This window comes from Epinephelus fuscoguttatus, linkage group LG10, assembly GCF_011397635.1.
Source record: "Epinephelus fuscoguttatus linkage group LG10, E.fuscoguttatus.final_Chr_v1".
Classification (NCBI taxonomy): Eukaryota; Metazoa; Chordata; class Actinopteri; order Perciformes; family Serranidae; genus Epinephelus; species Epinephelus fuscoguttatus.
This window is the reverse complement of record NC_064761.1, coordinates 14,731,707-14,750,238: the sequence shown is the minus strand read 5'-3', so window position 1 is coordinate 14,750,238 and position 18,532 is coordinate 14,731,707. Positions and strand designations below refer to the sequence as shown.

At 40.0% G+C, this 18,532-nt stretch overlaps 1 protein-coding gene across 2 annotated transcripts in view; it reads right to left on the bottom strand.

Annotated features, from left to right (window-relative positions):
* LOC125895800 (collagen alpha-1(XXIV) chain) overlaps positions 1 to 18,532 on the bottom strand; it is a 115,279-nt gene that overhangs the window by 60,626 nt on the left and 36,121 nt on the right. For both annotated transcript variants that reach the window (XM_049587911.1, XM_049587910.1), the window contains exons 6-14: positions 15,378 to 15,431; positions 14,024 to 14,077; positions 11,197 to 11,241; positions 10,315 to 10,368; positions 9,808 to 9,852; positions 7,517 to 7,570; positions 6,644 to 6,688; positions 5,616 to 5,669; positions 5,129 to 5,173 (exon numbers count right to left, since the gene is read on the bottom strand). In XM_049587911.1, the coding sequence (XP_049443868.1) occupies positions 5,129 to 5,173; positions 5,616 to 5,669; positions 6,644 to 6,688; positions 7,517 to 7,570; positions 9,808 to 9,852; positions 10,315 to 10,368; positions 11,197 to 11,241; positions 14,024 to 14,077; positions 15,378 to 15,431 (450 nt within the window). The remainder of the gene's footprint in view (positions 1 to 5,128; positions 5,174 to 5,615; positions 5,670 to 6,643; positions 6,689 to 7,516; positions 7,571 to 9,807; positions 9,853 to 10,314; positions 10,369 to 11,196; positions 11,242 to 14,023; positions 14,078 to 15,377; positions 15,432 to 18,532) is intronic.

The window sequence follows — 18,532 nt, the reverse complement described above, 5'->3', positions numbered from 1 at the left end:
TGCAAGAACATACATGGACACACAAACACATTAAACTAAATACAGCCTGTGTACCTTGGTATATAGGTTTGGTTTCCTTTGATATTGTGGTAAACAATTTTATTGAGGAAACCAGACAGCCTGCTCACTCAAGGTTTATTTTCTCTTAGAGACTGTGGTAAGGCTTAAAGGAGAAAGGAGTAAGGGAGAAGAGATGTCAGAATCTGTTCCAAGACATTCAAGAGAAGATAGTGTCTGCCATAACCAATATGCTGAAGAAAAGCATGGTGATAAAAAAAAAAAATGAATACAAAGACAACTGGGAACCTTGAATTTCTTATCTCACTTGTCTGCAGTAAAGACTAAAAAATGTTACTGTCAGAGGGCTATCCTCTATCCAATCAATCAGTCAGCCTGGTCAATATGCACAAAAGTGTAAGTGAGAGGCGATTGAGAGCACATGGCTTAATTTGATGTCATCAAGACATGTGGCTTAAACTAGGAGTTCATCTGGACCCTGTAAGGCTGGTGTTTGATGCTGTGGCTCCACTGTGGTACCGCGGCAGGATGGACACAAATCACATGCACTTCATCAAAAGAGGCTTTCAACAGAGAACACATGAAAATGACACATTGAAAGGAGGAGATAAGTCAAGCAAAATAACTCTTTTTTACAAAACGTGGTGTCCACCAGCCCAGCTGAGGTGATCTTGTACATAAACATCCCACTCTGCTATCAAGATGTAGCCTGACTGCCAGAACAGTTAGAGATCATCCAAACCATTATCACCAATCCACACTGAAGGCAAGTGATTAAAGACTTGACAAAAACCAGACTGTAGCATTCTCATACCGCTTGTTTCAACACAAGCACTGTAACCTCAGAAAAGTCGATCAAACATGAAATACTTCAGCACCCAGTTAATCATATACTAGATTGTATCATATACATGACACAACATATGAGTAAGGAAAGCACAGCTAAATGACTTATGCAGGCCTCACCTTAACATGTGTAAATGATCAGAAACTGGTGAAGTAGGAGTGACAAATCAGTAACACACACACACACACACACACACACACACACACACACACAAAAAGCTTATAAAATTTCAAACAACTATTTTTTGTCTCCACTACACTTTTGTTTTTTTAATTCAGGCTGTGAAATAGTGTCTGGCTGCATCACATTTTGTTGAGTCACACACTGGCAAAGACATCAATTGCATACCAGAATGAACACTTGCTGCTCTGTTTCTGCTCTCCATCTGATTACTTAACTAAAGTTGTGACTTTGTGTAATAGCCTCTCAATAAATGAGCGAGCACAACTGGAGCCACAAGGGTGTGATTGACACTGGTAAGTGAAAATGAGTTTTAGATGTCAAATCAGCGTTCTTTGTGAGGTCTATCCTGTGTCAAAATCACTCAGCTGGAAAGTTGACTAAATATGAATTACATCAAAGACGGGATTAAGGAGGTGTAAGTATTTTGGCTCTCTTGTATGATTACTCAAAAGTACTTACAGGCAATAATTTGTTGATATAAAGACAAGTAACCACTACATCAGCTTTAATTATCAATAATTGATTTCTCTGCTTTGTTAAAAGACTGACAAGATGAATAATACATAATGTGTAATATAAAAACATTTTGTTCAGATAAGCATTTTGAAGGCATGAGCTTTTCACAGGATTGCCTTTGTCCATGTTAAATAATTTTATACTTCATACAAATCAGGATCCTATCACCAACACTATGAATGTATCAACGCTTGATGGTGTTATGATTTATTCCACAAAGCCTGCAGCCACACTAGTGTCAGGACTTAATGCTCAACAAAACTACAAATGGTGAAAAGGATGAACGCGTCCACTCTTTCCAGACATCAACAAAGTTGTCTCTTTTTTTAACATAAAAGGGACTGACATGTCAAGATCAGCAATACATCAGACAGCACACCATCTCTAAATATGTTTCGAGATAACACAGAGCAATTGGGCACATTAACCATACAACCATTTTTCTGTGTGTAGTGACTGCAGTTCATTCATGTATGCATGTGTGAACATCTGTGTTGAATCCTGTTCCTTCCAGACCATGCAAAGTGATCTGTGGAGTGACCTGAGCCATGGAAGTAACTGAAGCAGACAAACAATCAACTTATTTTTCACTGTCTTTAAGCGGCTCATTTTCAAGCTAGCATGAAGAAATCTTGTTAAACAGGACAACCTAAGGCATCCATTGGTAACAACCATGACATGCTAGCTTGTCCAGAAGGGGCCTAAATAACACTCCAAAATTAGGCTTAATTTTGGTGAGGGAAAAATTGGCATGGCCATTTTCCAAGGGGTTTCTTGACTCTCACGTCAACATATCTGAATGAAAATGGCTTCTATGGATACCCACGAGCCCACCCTTGACAGACAAGCACACTTTCTGCTAATCCCATGCAGTATTTGGCCAAAAAGAAAAAAAATGCAACCTCATGAAACTTTACAGCCACCAACTCAAGACATTGGGTATTCAGAGCATATATGGCTTTCATATGTATACTGGGGGAAGGGTGTTCTGAGTAATTTCCAGAACGCCATCAAGACACCGAAAAAATCCAATTCTTACAGAAATTTTCAAATGTTTTTGATAACAAATCACAGTATGGATTTTTCTGTGCTCTGTGGATTTTTGACAATTTGACAATTTTTATCAGTTCCGTAGTGTGGTAAGAAAAGATTTAATTTAGCTCTACATCTCTGTAACACATTGTATAAACCCAAAAATTGCTGCAACAACTTATGAGGCATAATTAAGCATGTTAATGGCCACCATATACTTCCATCATGAAGTTCTTAGCCCCTATACACTCAAAACTGTCAAAGTTTGAATAGGTACCTAACCAAAACAAGTTTATAAACAGATTTATGACTAAAAAAACTTGACACACAGTGCTGAGCTGCATCTCAAATTAATCTCCTATACTATAAAAAACTACTATAACTCCTTAAAGATTCACTGTCCTCACCAAAAGATGACAAAAATGGATCTATGATGGGTCTCAGAGGGTTAATGTGGAGTGAAAACAATTTGCTTCTGTACAAGTTACTACCAAGTTTTACAACGACATCTTGGGCCACGACCGATTACATAAGCTGGCTCACGTAAGTCTGCAACTGTGACGAAATATCAGATGTTGTACAAAAAAAAAAAATGCAGACGGTTTTATTTCAAAGCTTTGGTATTCTCTATATTTTTATTGCTCTACATGTGTAACCCTCTCTGTGTTTGTGTAAAAACAAAATAGTCTGCATGTTTCATGTCTGACTGTGTCTGTAGTAAAGATGACTTACAGCCAGTAGCTGAGGTGAAGGTTATGGAAACCCCATCCATCCAGATGTGTCTAGCACACAGTGAGTGACCCCTTAAGCACCCCAATAAATCCCCATGCTATGAGGGCAGCAAACCAGTGTCAATGAAGCTTGAAATGGTGGCACAGGAAAGGTGCTGTACATACACAGTTTTATCTATTTTGCTGACATGAACAGGGGGATGTTTTAGAGGCCTCTGTAAAGTCAGACTTTTTAACAATTGCACGTACTGCAGTAAAAAGACAACATGCCTTCTATAAGGCCTGTGACAGTCTACATGTTTCTTACTGCAGTCATAAGAGAGAGCCTCCCAGGTGTTCATGCTGCTAACATTAAATCCTTTGGCAGCCTGCTCTGACAGAAAAAACAGTTATAAAGGACGATTGTGCAATCAGTGTAGTACGACCCATACGTACACTTATCGTAAGGCAGCCCTCTCTGGTGGCCACAGTTATTATTACCACAGTAGAGGAGAAAGTGAGATGATGAAGTATAAAAAGCAACAAAGTCCACATAATGTTGCATAAAGATTGAAGAAACCCCTATAGGGTGGGTGGGAGGGAGGGTCGATGGGTCAAACAAGCACAGGACTTTCATCCACGAGACACGTGCTCATGCCCAAAAGTCACCTTTGACTTCTTTTAAGAAGAACACAGCCTAGTACGCTAGCATGTGTAGCATACTATGCTAGTAACGTATGTAATGTCTGTCATGCGACATGCTACACTGGCAACAAAAGTACTTAAATAAAGCCAAACTGCGACCACTTTTTCGAAACCTGATCACCTAGTTTTGTCGCCTAAACCTTACCATGCATTTTTATAGCCTAACTGCGACAGTTTCAGAAGATTAAGGATGTGTTTAAACTGAAACGTTAGGCGTTAACATATGTAATCTGGGGACAGTCAGAAAAGTTGTTTTGGAAGTCAGTGGAAACTGACCTATTCTCTAATTCAGGTATGAGACAGTGTTGCAGCTGGATGTTTTTTTCATTATTTACACCCCAAATACTGTATGTCACATTTGTGACATTGTTTAGGATACACTGTACCCAAGCATGAACTGTGGTCAGAGCAATTTACATCTTCATATCTAGTGCTGGAAAATTGGCAAAAGGAGGTGATCATGATCTTAACCCCACATGAATCAGCTATGTCTGTAATTTGTCAGGTAAAAATTCCACCACAAATTACCTACCTTATTTCACCAAACATACAGAGCCTTATCCCATTTCTTAATCACAAGGCCCCTGGTAATATTATTCCCATGTCGGTAGGGCTTAAGTCAATTTTCTGGAGCTTTTCGCCTTTTTTGGCACTGCCATGCCCATGGCGTTAGCAGTGTTAAAGATGCATGATGTGCAGCCAAGACAGTTTAATTCTAATTCCAACCCTTCTTATATTCTATTCCTTTGAGTCCCTGTGGATTACAGTAGCGGCCGTCAGTAACTGTAAGAAATAAGATCTGAAAAAAAGCTCTACAGCAAGTCTAACCACACATTTTGAAAAATTAACCAAAAAAAAGGCAGCACGAAAATCCACTTTCATCGTTCATGGAGAAACACAGCACATCCTGCTATCCATCATCCAAACCCTATTCTAACCACTACAGACAGACAAGTAGAAAGAAAGATGGACAGACAAGCAATCTTGGAAACAAGTACAAGGAGAGTCAGAAGCGGAGCTGTGAGCCAAGTGAATGACTGATCAAACATAGCGCCTATTAGGCATGGGAAACGTAACACATGAACAAAAATAATAATGTTGCAAAACTGATACTCACCCTCAGACCAGGAAAACCGCCTATGCCAATCCCACCAACAGGCCCCTGTGAAACATCACAGCAACATCCTAAGTACACAGGACAGGACACTTACAGTATTGCACATTCCTCATTTCCAAGGGTGCACTGGAAATACTGTAAGTGTAACTTCTTGTCTTCATCTTTTTATGTGTCCATCTTCTCTGATGGCAGCAGAATTTTTCCTATGAAAATGTGCTCAGACTTGGTGTGAAAGGTTTACGTTCACAATCTTATTTTTGTATTATTATTATTATCATTATTATTATGAATACAGAGGTGGTGACAAAAGGCCCTAACACACATGAAACGTATCACTGATGAGTGAGGACAAGAAACAAACATGGAAACTCAAACTTCATAGATGGGGGACAGAAAGGTGAAATAACAGGCAGAGGTAGATGAAAAATGTCGGATAAAAAAAAAAGAGGACAGCTGAATTCAACAAGAGGCAATCAAAAGTTCTCACCTCATTGCCATCAGGACCAGGAGGCCCCCTCTCCCCCGCATCACCCACCACACCCTGTAAGGGAAGTACATCCATGCTCAATTTAAGTACATCAGGGCAATCACTGCCAATTATACCCTCCACTTGGCAGCATATAGCACCTTTATACAGGTGAATTAACAGTAGTTTATTTTGGTTTTTCCACTGTTACTTGACTTCTATGTTTTCTGTCCAAGGCATCCAATCTTTACTTAACATATACGTAGCATTTAACATGCAATTTCCCCAGGTTGTTGATCAAGATCAAATTTGCAATGACATGGTATGATAATAATGCCTATTTAATGAAGCAAGATAAGCTAGTGCTTTGGTGAGCTTGTGGACGAGCTTACAACAGCCCTGAGGCCACAGACTTTAATCCAGTTAGCCAGACATCCTTTAATGTTCCAAAGAAAACCCTCTGGATGAAACAGACACTGGGCTGACTGCCCGCTTGGCAACTTCAATCCAGAGAAGCTAAGGCTTGTTTTTAAAACATTAACTTTTCACAGTGTGAGGGCCCAACCTTGACATTCCATTTGTCTTCATCTTAGTCTTTTTTTCAAAGCCACCCGGGAACAAACCTGGCATTGCAGGACTTATGCCAAAAAACATGCAATCAAACATTCAAAGTGGTTTGCTACACCTTGTTAAATCATCTTAAGAAGTTATTCCTCTCTCTTCTTTTCTGTCTCAGCAGTGTTTAACTAGTGGTCCTCAGTGTCCTGCTGCTTTAGCACATTCACAACAGACGCAGTGTACACATGAATCGAAATGTCCCCGGGGCTTTTGTGGTTGTGAAGTACTGCTATTTTAAGAGGACATACTGTATACATTATCACATGGATAACCTTTCTATCCGTTTTTACAATTTTCCTGATTTTCCAGATGAGATGACCCAGACAATTACGCTTGCAGCTGTCTCCTCATAACTATTGATAGATGACAAAGGTATACATTTTTGTGTCTGGAAGCACCTATGACAGGAATCAAAATTAATTAAATATTACGTGTCTTCCTTTGGGGCCGGGTTTTCCAACAGGACCAGGAATGCCCTAGAAAAGAAAACAAGTGGATAAGTGACTCGAATCAGGGGAATAAAACTGCTGCTCACATGGAATTGGTGGAACAAGTTTTAGCCACTGGACTAAAATTGAGAGATTTTTACTGGCTATAGAAGAAGGACAATGCACTGTTCATCTAACTGCATGTATCTATCTGAACAGAACATGAGAAAACCACCCTCTTCTACAGAGAAACTCGGCCTACTGTGAGCCAGGATTCAAAGACTATTTCATCACATTGAACTAATAGTTCCCTTGGCACAAACCAAACTGATGTGCAGCAACCCGCAAGAGAGCTGTATAACATATAGAATGAAGACCAGGATTTTATTGAGACTAGAATCTCACAAGAAAGAAGAAATAAGTGATGTCATTCAGGCAGCTTAAATGGAAAATATAAATTTTCTTCACATTTTTTTGTAGCCTAAGAATTTAATGCAGTAAGTGACAGCTTTAAATAACTGCTGCCAAACACATTTTACTTTTACCCTATAGTTTGAAAAAACTGACAGAAAAAATACAAATGGCTGTGAGTAAAAAGATGTTCTGACATACATCTGTAAGAAGCTCAACATATATCAAGATGTACTGGAACAGAGCTTAGTGCAGAGTGCTAAAACCAAAATTCTTGTGAAAGCTGACATCTATCAAACCTCTGTCAGGGAGGTAAAGTATATGACAAAGTAGGTTTAAAAATGGAGTGGAAAGATGAAGAAGAGGACACTATATGAGGTAAATGTGAGTAGTTTTGACAATGAAAATATGTCCAAGTACACAGGATTCAGGAATAGTGAATCAAAAGACCTTGACATTACTCACTTTCTCGCCCTCTGGCCCTGGTGGCCCAGCGACGCCAGGAGGCCCAATGAAACCCTGGAAATCAGTAATATTTCATTTTAAAATATTGTTTAAACAATACAATACCATTTTAAGCAGTGTGATACAGCATCTCATTAAAACAATCTCATCACATTACTTCTATTCTATTTAGCATAAACACTGCACATTGCTGATTAACTTTGTGATCGTAAAATAATGACGATAGATGTCACAGAACAGCATGGGAATTACTTTTCACTGTGACCAACAAGCCACAATCTATTAGTCATAGGTATAGGTGGAAACTTTGGTCCTAAGGTGGTGCTGGACAAAAATCCAAATCATTTGTAACAGATGATTATTCATATCTAATACTGGCAATTTAGGCAGTGGTAGCTTGCATATCTTGGCCTGGTCACAAAGACCAAATGAAAGACAAACACTGCCATCCATATGCCCTGCCAAAAGGGTTAAAAAAAAAAGAGGATCATACTGTCATACAAGTTTCTTTCTTCATATATTCTCTTTAATTCTGATACATCTGTGACCATGACCTTGATGTATTATGTGGGTTAAGTTCTAGAGGAACATTTGGTGCCACTGGCTTCTGTGAGTTGACATGCTGCTGTGTTGTGCTATGACCCATTCAAGTGCTGGGGGCGGGGTGCCCCCCTAATATAATGGTAGGGGAAACACTGGTATTGTTCAGGGGGCCACATTTTCAAAAAGCTAAGGGTCCAGGGCTGGATATTTCCCTGAACTATTATTTTCCTTATGTATGTACACTTGACACAACACGCTACCGCATTTTCTAAGCTTCTGTGTTGCCACACACAATTTACATTTACTGTTTACATTTTTGTTCACCTAGTTTTTGTCATGTGGCTGCAGTTTATCTTTGGCAATATTTAAATGAGACATGTCGAATAAAGCAATTTGTTAAGCTCTGATTTGTTTTCATTTCCTGACAGAATCTACTGTCACACATGATGCGTTTATGACTGTCAGATGTTTCAAAAAAAGACATGATGTCTGTTTATACAGTTTCTGGTTATAATAAATGGTGTCAATTGGTGAGTTTAAAAAGAAAACATGCCTTTCAAACCCCCTGGTGAGTTCTGGGATTCAAAGGCAACTAGGCAAAGTGCAAAGGAGAGCTCTGCTGATTTGCAGGGTTTGTTGTGGCAAAATGTCGATTATTCACAATTTTTTTGTTCTTCGGGTTTGAAATTCTGTGTATTTGTAAACAGAACTGATGGGTGGACTGGTCTGGCTTGATGAGCACACTGGGGTTGGCTCACAGGCCGCCAGCTGGATCGGCCTGTATTTAGTGTTATTCAACAAAATGCATTTTATGTATGAGCTCTAACACAAGTCAGGAATGCATTTCCTTCCTCATAAAACATTTGCAAAGCCAATTTTTTGGTAAGTATTTTAAATCAATCAGCGTTTACATTGATGTGTATCTTGTGGAGTTACCGCCACCTGTCAATTGGTGTAATAGTCTGCAGCTATTGTCAGGAATGTGCATCGCAACACTGACATGCATGTGTATGCATGAATGCATGTGTGTCCTCATGCACATGGATTACATCTATATCACAATGTTTTAATGAAAAGCCCTGGTATATATTAGCTGTACTGTCACTATGAACACAATTACTGTGGTTTTTTGTTTTTTTCATTTGTTTTTTTTTTTTTACCTTGGCTGCATTCAAGTATTTATGTCAGTTGGCAGAGGATGTAGTCAGAGAAAAAGGAGGAGACAGCCAACCCTGTCTCCTTTTACTCTTTCACACACTCACATTTACATCTTATCAGTGTACTGTTTGTCTTTGTGGCTCTTTTTCATGCTGCCAGCCTCACTCTGACATCGTAATCCCAGCTATTCTCTTTCCCTGGACTGCAACGCTCCACTTAAGTCCTTTCTCTCACTAGCTCATTTGAAGCCCCTTTCATCTGCTTTCATGTTTTCTCCCATCTGTTTGTCTTCCATCCTCTTCTCTTTATTCTGTTCTTCTGTTTTTAGGGCATTCTTGCTTGCTGAGGAATTAACAATAGTCAGACAAACCAGTCAACCTTTATAGAGACAACCCAGAGCCTGGACCAGCCCCCACAAGAAGTCTTACATCAGGTCGTATGTCAGAAATACAACTCAGATTCCTGGCAGTCTTTCTGGAGCGAGGCTGTGGGCCTGACACTGTCCTAATCCTTTCAGGAAATGAAGTGTTCAATCCAGCGCTGCTGAAGAAGAGAGGGCAGAATGAGAGCAAAGAGCCACTTGTACTTACACGGACACCTTTAGGCCCTGGGTTACCTTGTGGCCCAGCCGAGCCCTGCAAAAAAAGGAAAGACTCGGGTGAGGTGGACCAATTATTACGGTGCGGGCAAGCTCAGTGATTTCACATGGTGAGGGAAACAAACACATCGGACTCTGAATGGCCTTATAAGAGAAATACAGCGAGCTTCACTGACAGACAGCTAAAAGAAAAGACTTTTTTTTATATTAAGTTGCACTTTATATTTCCTCATGCACACTGCTGGCAGTGCACATGGTTAAAAGCCCACAGACAGCACACATGAAAAGACATCAGGGAACCAGTTTCATTCATTTATGGATTACTTAATTCCAAATGCAAAGTGGGTAAGAAAAGTGCACAGGAAAGCAGAAAGAAGTGTGCATTATGCAATTATCATTATCATTGCTGTGTATTTTCTAGAGTTCTTGGGAGAGTAATGAAGAATCTAAGAGGATTGGTGGAGGAACTGGAAGCATATTTTTGTATTTTTCACTGCACCTGCCTGCCAGGGTAACCTGCAGCCCCGGTTTCCCCAGGAAGTCCTGGTATGCCCTGCAGTGGAGAGAGAGGGAGAGAATGAACGGTGAATAGGGAGATTAGATGGATGGATAAAGTGAAAGAGGAGACACACAGACCTCTACCAGCATTGCCAACTGAGGAATAAAACAAGCACTGTTCATTCAAGACAGCCTCCACCAAGACAAGCCAGTCTATTAACTGTACCTTTCTGCACCCGTCCCTCATTGTCTCATTCTGCTGGCTTGTTTTCAGCCCACCATTTAAATGACACTTTGCGTTTTAAATATTCAGCTGATGCTAAATTTAAAACAACCATCAGTTGCTGTAATCACTATTTTATTGATGACTTTGCATATATCACAGACCATGAACAGATCAATTTTTACAATAAGCCTTAACAGACCTTTAAAAAGCACAAAAGTTTTAATAATCTAAATCTCAATCTCAGAGCGAAAAGCCTTCTGATGACAGCGTGTGAGGAGAGTCTGTGTAATGGGGCTCATTAATTGTTGGCATTTTGATGAGGTGAGGAGTTTTTCCATCAAGGAGAGCGCGGGATAAACATAAGATTAAAGGAACTTCTGACTAGAGGGGACAGCTGAAGGACTGATGTAACTGGTTGGTGACGCACACAGGCACAGCTGTGTGTGTGTGTTTGTGTGTCTGTGTGTGTGCACATATGTTTATGAACTAATCCTGTCTGTGTATGTAAGAATGCTGTAACATACAACACTAGCATCACTGTATCCTAGAACGTGTCTTCAATCGTTTCACACACGTCCCATCAGCCTTAAAGACAACTGCTGCACTCTAGAAAAAAAAAAAACTCTCTCTTGCTCACACACACAAACACACACTTACTTGTTCTCCTGGCGGTCCGGGTGGTCCTGGATGACCTTTAGGACCCTTGAAAATAGAATAAAACAAATGTATTTTCAGTATTTTTACCCAAAAATGCCATAGACGTTAAGAGGGCTTTCACATCAGGGACCCAGGCCTGGATCCGAATACACCCCAAGTCCTTAGATCGTTTGATTAGTGCGAACACTGTGTACCATACCAGAGCACAGTATGGTGATCTGTGCCCAAGTTCACTTGAAAAGGTGACTTCAAATATGGTTCATGTGTCCTCCGGAATGGTTCCCATCAGGCGCAAAAACCGACTGACTAAAACACAGAAGTGGACTGCTATTTATCGCAAGTAGCAGTCGGAGAGTAGACTTGCAAAGGCATTTCTCCATGCCACAGGTCTTCCCCTCTATCCTTGTCATTGTCTCCATAATATAAACCATAGTAGGCATAATGTGAGGGTCAACTTCACTGTATGGGCTTGGTATTGTGTGATTGGCACTCTTTTCTACACCACAGCGACAACAAAAACAATGTCACGTAGATGATTACGCAAGTATACTCCGGTACTGAACAACATTACTTATGTGAAAGCTGAGCGGCGGAGGAGTGGAAAGGGAGGGCACTTATACCTGGTCATGGTATGAATCAATCGTAGCTAATATCAAAGGATGACAATAAAGGTGTGCCAGCAAAGACCTTCCGAGGAAAATAAAGTGTTTTTGATCAATAAAGCATGTAAATATGATGCAGTAGTAATGTAAGAATAAACCTGGCAAATAGAGGGAAAACAGCTCTTTTGCAGAGTACCGTGTGGGTAAGGTTTTAAATAAAACTGACACAATTAAACCATAAAAATGTTCTATAAAATTAATTGTTGCCTTATTCTAATCCACATTCAGTTTTGTGCTACAGCCAAATTCCGCATTTAGTTAAAACAAGCACTTCTTCTTTATAAACTAAACAAGATTTATTGTTCAGTAAATCAGAGCTTTTCTTCCCTTAAGCCCTTTTATTTTTCCCTTTGACCTGATTATCAACAACAGATGCTTAGGGCTTCAAAACACAAGGTCAGAGGCAGGTCATTATCTTTTTGGGGCAGCGTGAGATCTTCTTGCATGGTGCCACTGACTCTGTCGTGTGCTTTAGAGGTTGTGACACATGATCCTTCACACTCAATAAAAGGCCCACTTGGAGGTATAGAGCATAGGCCCCAAGTCAGTCATTTCCTCTGGAAAAACTTGACAGGGCACAGTTCATGTGCTCAGTATATTAGGTTCAGCTATTGCAAACACTGGGATGGCCTCCAGGGAGGCAAGGTGAAGGCCAGCTATGTGAAGACGCAGACGCTATCTGAACAACTGTGCAGTCTATACAGTTGTCTAGGTAGACATAGGTCTAGGTGTGTGTGTGTGTGTGTGTGCGTGCACTGGTGGATATATGGAGAATGCCAGTGTCCTACATTTTACTGATAGCAGCGTTCATGTAATTCTCCTTCTTTGGGCATGATAATGACCTGAGGAGGCATGGGATATTGTGTGTGTCATTGACCCCCGACCCTGGGCAGGGTGCCTTTCCTCTTTTGGGTGACCTTTGACCTTGACCTCAAAGCCTATCGCGTTTAAGCGCGGTAGCACCGCAGCCTAACAGCCAGCTCTTTAGCTGTGAGAAAGAGGGGCAGCAAAACAGATGGAACTACATGCAGTAACAGAGGTATGCAAAAACAGTGAAGAAAAAAAAACAGTGTGAGGCAAGACAAAAAAAAGCAAGAAAATGTCCTAAATATGTTTTTATTTCTATTTCTCTTGAGATAAAGATAGGTGGAAAAACTGAAGACAAGCAGAGAGCAGGGTGGGCAGCAGTCTGTCTCTGACTGGGTAACCTAATACTGACCACATTAAGAGGCCTCAGCTAATGTCTGTGGCTAATACTTTGAGGGAGAACACAGTTGGAACACTGACACTGTGTGTGTGTGTGTGTGTGTGTGTGTGTGTGTGTGTGCGTGCGTGCGTGTGTGTGTGTGTGTGTGTGCGTGTGCGTGCGCGTATCACACATATTTGTTTGTATGCATGCTCTTAAGCTTTTAAGGGGCTATATACTACATCCAGGGTCTGGGCCAAAATTACCTGCACATGGCTCTCACTTCTGATGTCACAAGCAAACATGAAAGTGCCTGAGCCAAAAATGGCAGTGGCTAGCAGTGCTAGTTGTGCTAACAGTGTTAACATTATTAACATGAGGGAGAAATGGAGAGTGAATTTACACTTCTGCCACTATCAGCAGTAATCGTCGTACAAGTGCAGTGCAGAACAGATGACTAGCTTGCCAGTGATACATGAAGGAGGAGACACACATGCACAAATGTGCATGTGCGGCCGATCCGGCTACCAAAAAGAGGAACAGAGAAGATCAGACTACAACACAAACAGAGAGAGTGTGACCTGGTTCTCTGTTAAAAACACAATTACTCCATTATATCTTTGCAAAGCAAATAATTGTTTGCTGCTACATTAATGTTTAAATTCTCAATTACAGAATCTCTAAACTTTACTCTTAAATCTAGCTTTAACTTGTATGCACTAACAATGTGTGAGAGAACTTATTCTGCCCCATCAGTGCAAATTATTTATGGACAGCAGTAAAGAGCTGTTTTAAAAGTAAAGAAAATGCTGTTTTTAAAATATATGCAGCAAAGTAATAAGTTTTTTAAAATCTGCAAATTGAACTCCTTGGACACGTCATACAAAATAATGCCTGAGAGTTAGTCTTCTGAGCCTTCTTCTAGCTTCAGCAACAGCTGCTGGTTTATCCACAAGTAGTTTAATAAACTAAATCTTACCAGTGGACCTGGAAATCCATCCGGCCCAGGCAAACCTGGTGGACCTCTGTCACCCTGTTGGAACAAATGAGAGAGAATGTAACATAACACTTACAAAATAGTGGGATGCAATACACACCATTTTTACAGAGATGAAAGCAGTAAGACAGATACTCTCAGATGACTAATGAACAACAGGGCAATGGTTCAAAAAAGACTATTCATTATTTTGGATCACTGTAAAAAAAAAAAAAAAAAAAAATCTAATGTTTAACTTGAGCAGAAAAAAAGTGGTTGATTTTCCACAGGTGAGTGAGAAGGACAATTAAAAAATGCTTTTGTACTTCAGGCACTGTCCACCATCTGTCTATATTGAAGACGTCTTATTTAAGCTGCCTCAATGAAAACCATATGCTGAGCAATATTCAGATAAGAAAAATCAGATAAGACGTAAGGTTAGAGAGTCAATGGAGATTAGAGTTTTTTTGTTAATACAGACAAACACACTAAGAGAGGGAGACCGATGCAACTGCTACAAAAGTGAAAGACTTATTTCAATGAGTGATGAGAGGTTTGCAATAATTGATGGGGATGACATCATGGTGAAGCTGGTAAAATACTGAATGGACACACGCAATGTTTGGTTCTAAGTGAAATTTCACATTATTCTAGCCATCCCAGAAAGGCTCTGAAGGCAGAAATGATGACTTTCTTAGGGGATTTCTATGAGCGCACAGAGCATTAAAACTTGAAGGGAAAAAGATACTTTTGGAGCTTAATTATTTCAAGACATTTAGCAGTCCTGCTGAGGAAAATCATTACTGTGATGAAGTCTGGAAGAAAAAGAGACAAGGATGGAGAGACAGTAGAGAATGAGAGAGACCAGCTGTGTTGACGCCAGACAAATAAAGAAAATAGTGTGCGAGTCAGAACTGCAGAAAAGGGATTTAGAAGAAGTTGCTGAATGAACAACAAATATATACAGAAAAAGTTTAACAGATGAAATTCAAATACTTTCATCATCCACAAATTAAAAAAATGTTGATGTAGATTTGTTAAATTATTTGTATTACATAATTTCAACCATGGCCTGAACCGACATTTTAGGATCATTTTCACAACATTTGGCTCAAATGACTAGGAAATAAAATCAAGAGCAGAGAAAAAAGGCAGTCAGTGAGCAGAGACCAAGTGTCTGAGTGAGGACTGATGTGAAAACTGGAAGCACAAGTACCAGTACAGGTAAAATGTCTCAAGACAAGTATCACTGTCAAAGCAGTTAAGGCTTTGTGACAAACAAGAGCCCCTGAGAGAAACACAAGATAGCACAGAGGGATAGGCAGAGTGACACAGAGATTAGTGGCAGATTTCTTACCTTCTCTCCTGGTGGAGCCTGGCCTGGAGACAGCCCAGGGTCTCCCTTTGAACCCTGGAACAGAAAAAAATATAACTTTGTTATTTCATAACTTTTGAGTACAGTCATGAAACACCCAATTGAGATACCAGCATTAGAGCTTTTTATTTTATCAAAATAACTGAAAGGTTTTCATTTTGAGAAGTACAATAATTGTGAGTATACAAGTAAAGAAAGCAGGATGAATCTGCATGTTTTCTCTTTAAAATCTGGACTGCTTTGCCCATTAACTCTTAGTTTGCTTTATATAACATTAAAGCTATAACCAAGCATCTAAAACCGTGGTGCTGTGTAGAGGCCAATGTGAAGATGCCCTAAGATGCTTTTACTCTAAAGGTAGCAAGATGCTAGCATTACAAAAACATTCAACTTAATTGAAGTCAACAGGAAAAATCCCCAACTTTTCTAGAAATGCAAAGTTTTCTCCCACAAGATGATGTAAGGACATTTAAGTGGCAGGCTGTGGTTTTACCACACTTCTGCTCAAATTAGGATATTGTGGCACTAAACAGCTCTCAAGACCACAGTGGGAATTAAAGTTACAAACCTCAAAATGTCCCTTTAGAAATCTATGGGTGAAGTCAAAGAGGTTACCTACATATTTGTCTACGGTCTATGGTTGCAACAGTTTGTAGCTCAGTTCAAAACATGACAGAGTACAGGCTTTACAGAGGGAGGTGTGTGTTCTACATTAAGACTAAGCACTGGAAAGCATCATCCACACTGGAAAAAGGTACCAGACTTTATGAGTATGTGTGAGGACACTTTGTCTTTGAAGAGACAACTTTTTCTTTTGGAAAATTTCTGTGGTTCATCCTTAACTTGAAGCTGTTCCATTAACAATGATGATAATCCACACAATTTACTGACACCAGTGAATGGTAAGGATGCTTAAAGCCTTTTTAAAAACAGCACTTTAAAGTAACTTAAAAAAAGACAAGAATTTCAAAAGGCCCAAGTAAGGCTAAATCTTGCACACATGCTGTCTCTTTAGTTTAGGAATTTTAGTTCCTTGCAGCTTCTACTGCATAGAAGTATAATAGATACAGTTAAGTACAATTTGCCATATAAAATAAAGCACTGATCTAGACATCATTGCAGAGTTATCATCAAGGGGATCTGGACCTCACTCAGTTTCTGTGACATCCCAGACCACATGTGTAATTCCGCAAGGCAGATAATAAGTCCAACAAGTCTGTCAGAATGGAGCTGATGTTAAAGGGAAATTTTGGTTTATTTCAACCCGTCTCCTATCGTCTAAATTTGTTTCAAGTCACTAGTGACATAGAAATAATAGTTAGCATGTTCGCTGTTAGCCTAGATACAGCCGTAGCGTCAGACCTGTTAAAACTTAATTGAACGGGCATCCTTTCAAGTGCAAAGTTAGTCCACTAAACAAGCTTTTTCTCCACAAAGACCACCTCATATCGTTAGGATAAATGTCAGAGAACATATAGAAAACGACATGTAAACGTGTTGTCTTACCTTACCGGTGTGCTGCCATGTTTGTTGTTTACCATTTAGCTAAGGCTGCAACCGGTCCCATCCCTCGCAACAGAGGTATTCCTCTTCTGTGGGCACTGGGGTACAGCATTCACAGGTAACGTTACACCACCGATCTCCAGAGCTAAATCCTTCCAGCAGCCATTCCTCCTCTGTCGTCCTCTAACATTACCTGTTGTGCCTCTCTCTCCCTCCTCCTCCATTCTTCAATTTCACGAAGCTCTTTGTCAGTGTATTCTGGCTCAAATAAATAAGGGCGGCCATCAAACTCTGCAAAATCAAATTCCTCGTCCACAAAGTCAAAGTCTGGCAAAAAGTCAGCCATTATTCTATAAATCTGAATGAACCTTTCAGGCTACTGTCCGGTTCTGCCTTGCAGCTGCTGCAGCTTGTTCTCGCGAGATTTCAGCCGCGCTTTGGGAAGCAGAGGTAAATGGTAAACACACGGTAAGGTAAGACAACAACTCTGAAGACCACCTAAATGTGGAATGTTAGTATATAGGCTTTCCACATCGAGAGGCGATGGCCGCCCTTATTTATTTGAGCCAGAATACACTGACGAAGAGCTTCGTGAAATTGAAGAACAGAGGAGATAGAGAGAGAGAGAGAGAGAGGCACAACAGGTAACTGTTAATGTTAGAGGACGACAGAGGAGGAATGGCTGCTGGAAGGATTTAGCTCTTGAGATCGGTGGTGTAACATTACCTGTGAATGCTGTGCCCCAGTGCCCACAGAAGAGGAATACCTCTGTTGCAAGGGATGGGACCGGTTGCAGCCTAAGCTAAATGGTAAACAACAAACATGGCAGCACACTGGTAAGGTAAAACAACACGTTTACATGTTGTTTTCTATATGTTCTCTGACATTTATCCTAACGATATGAGGTGGTCTTTGTGGAGAAAAAGCTTGTTTAGTGGACTAACTTTGCACTTGAAAGGATGCCCGTTCAATTATGTTTTAACAGGTCTGACGCTACCGCTGTATCTAGGCTAACGGCTAACATGATAACTATTTTTTCTATGTCACTAGTGACTTGAAACAAATTTAGACGAGAGGAGACGGGTTGAAATAAACCAAAATTTCCCTTTAAGTGCATTTCCACAAAATAGAAATATTACATTTCAACAGCCAGAGGTCTCTGGGCTTTTCTTCTCAAACTGATGTGGATTAGGGTCATAAAATCCTTTTTGCTGTAATACATCTAAAAATAAAGTTTAAACTCAAAAATTACTCCAGATAGTGCTTCACATAAAGAGGTGTTATGGTATGCCAAAAAAGCAATGTTATGCCTGGTTCACTACATGATATCAGCCTGATAATAGCCCAACGCAGCAACGTACAGTGTCTGCTCGGATCATGAACGAATTTCATTCTGCAGGGAAACGTGTCCTGTGCATATGACAATAAACAGTTTCAATCATGAATCCATATGTTTCATGAAGACCCTATGTGCGCCCAAAGCCGAAATCTGGCGGAAGAAAAATAATAATAAGACAAAAAACTAAGTATGAGGAAAAACAAGTGTGTTCCTGTATGTGCTGTGCACATCAGGCACAAAAAATAAAATGAATCATCATGACTATCATTTATCATAATTTGTCCGCACATATCCC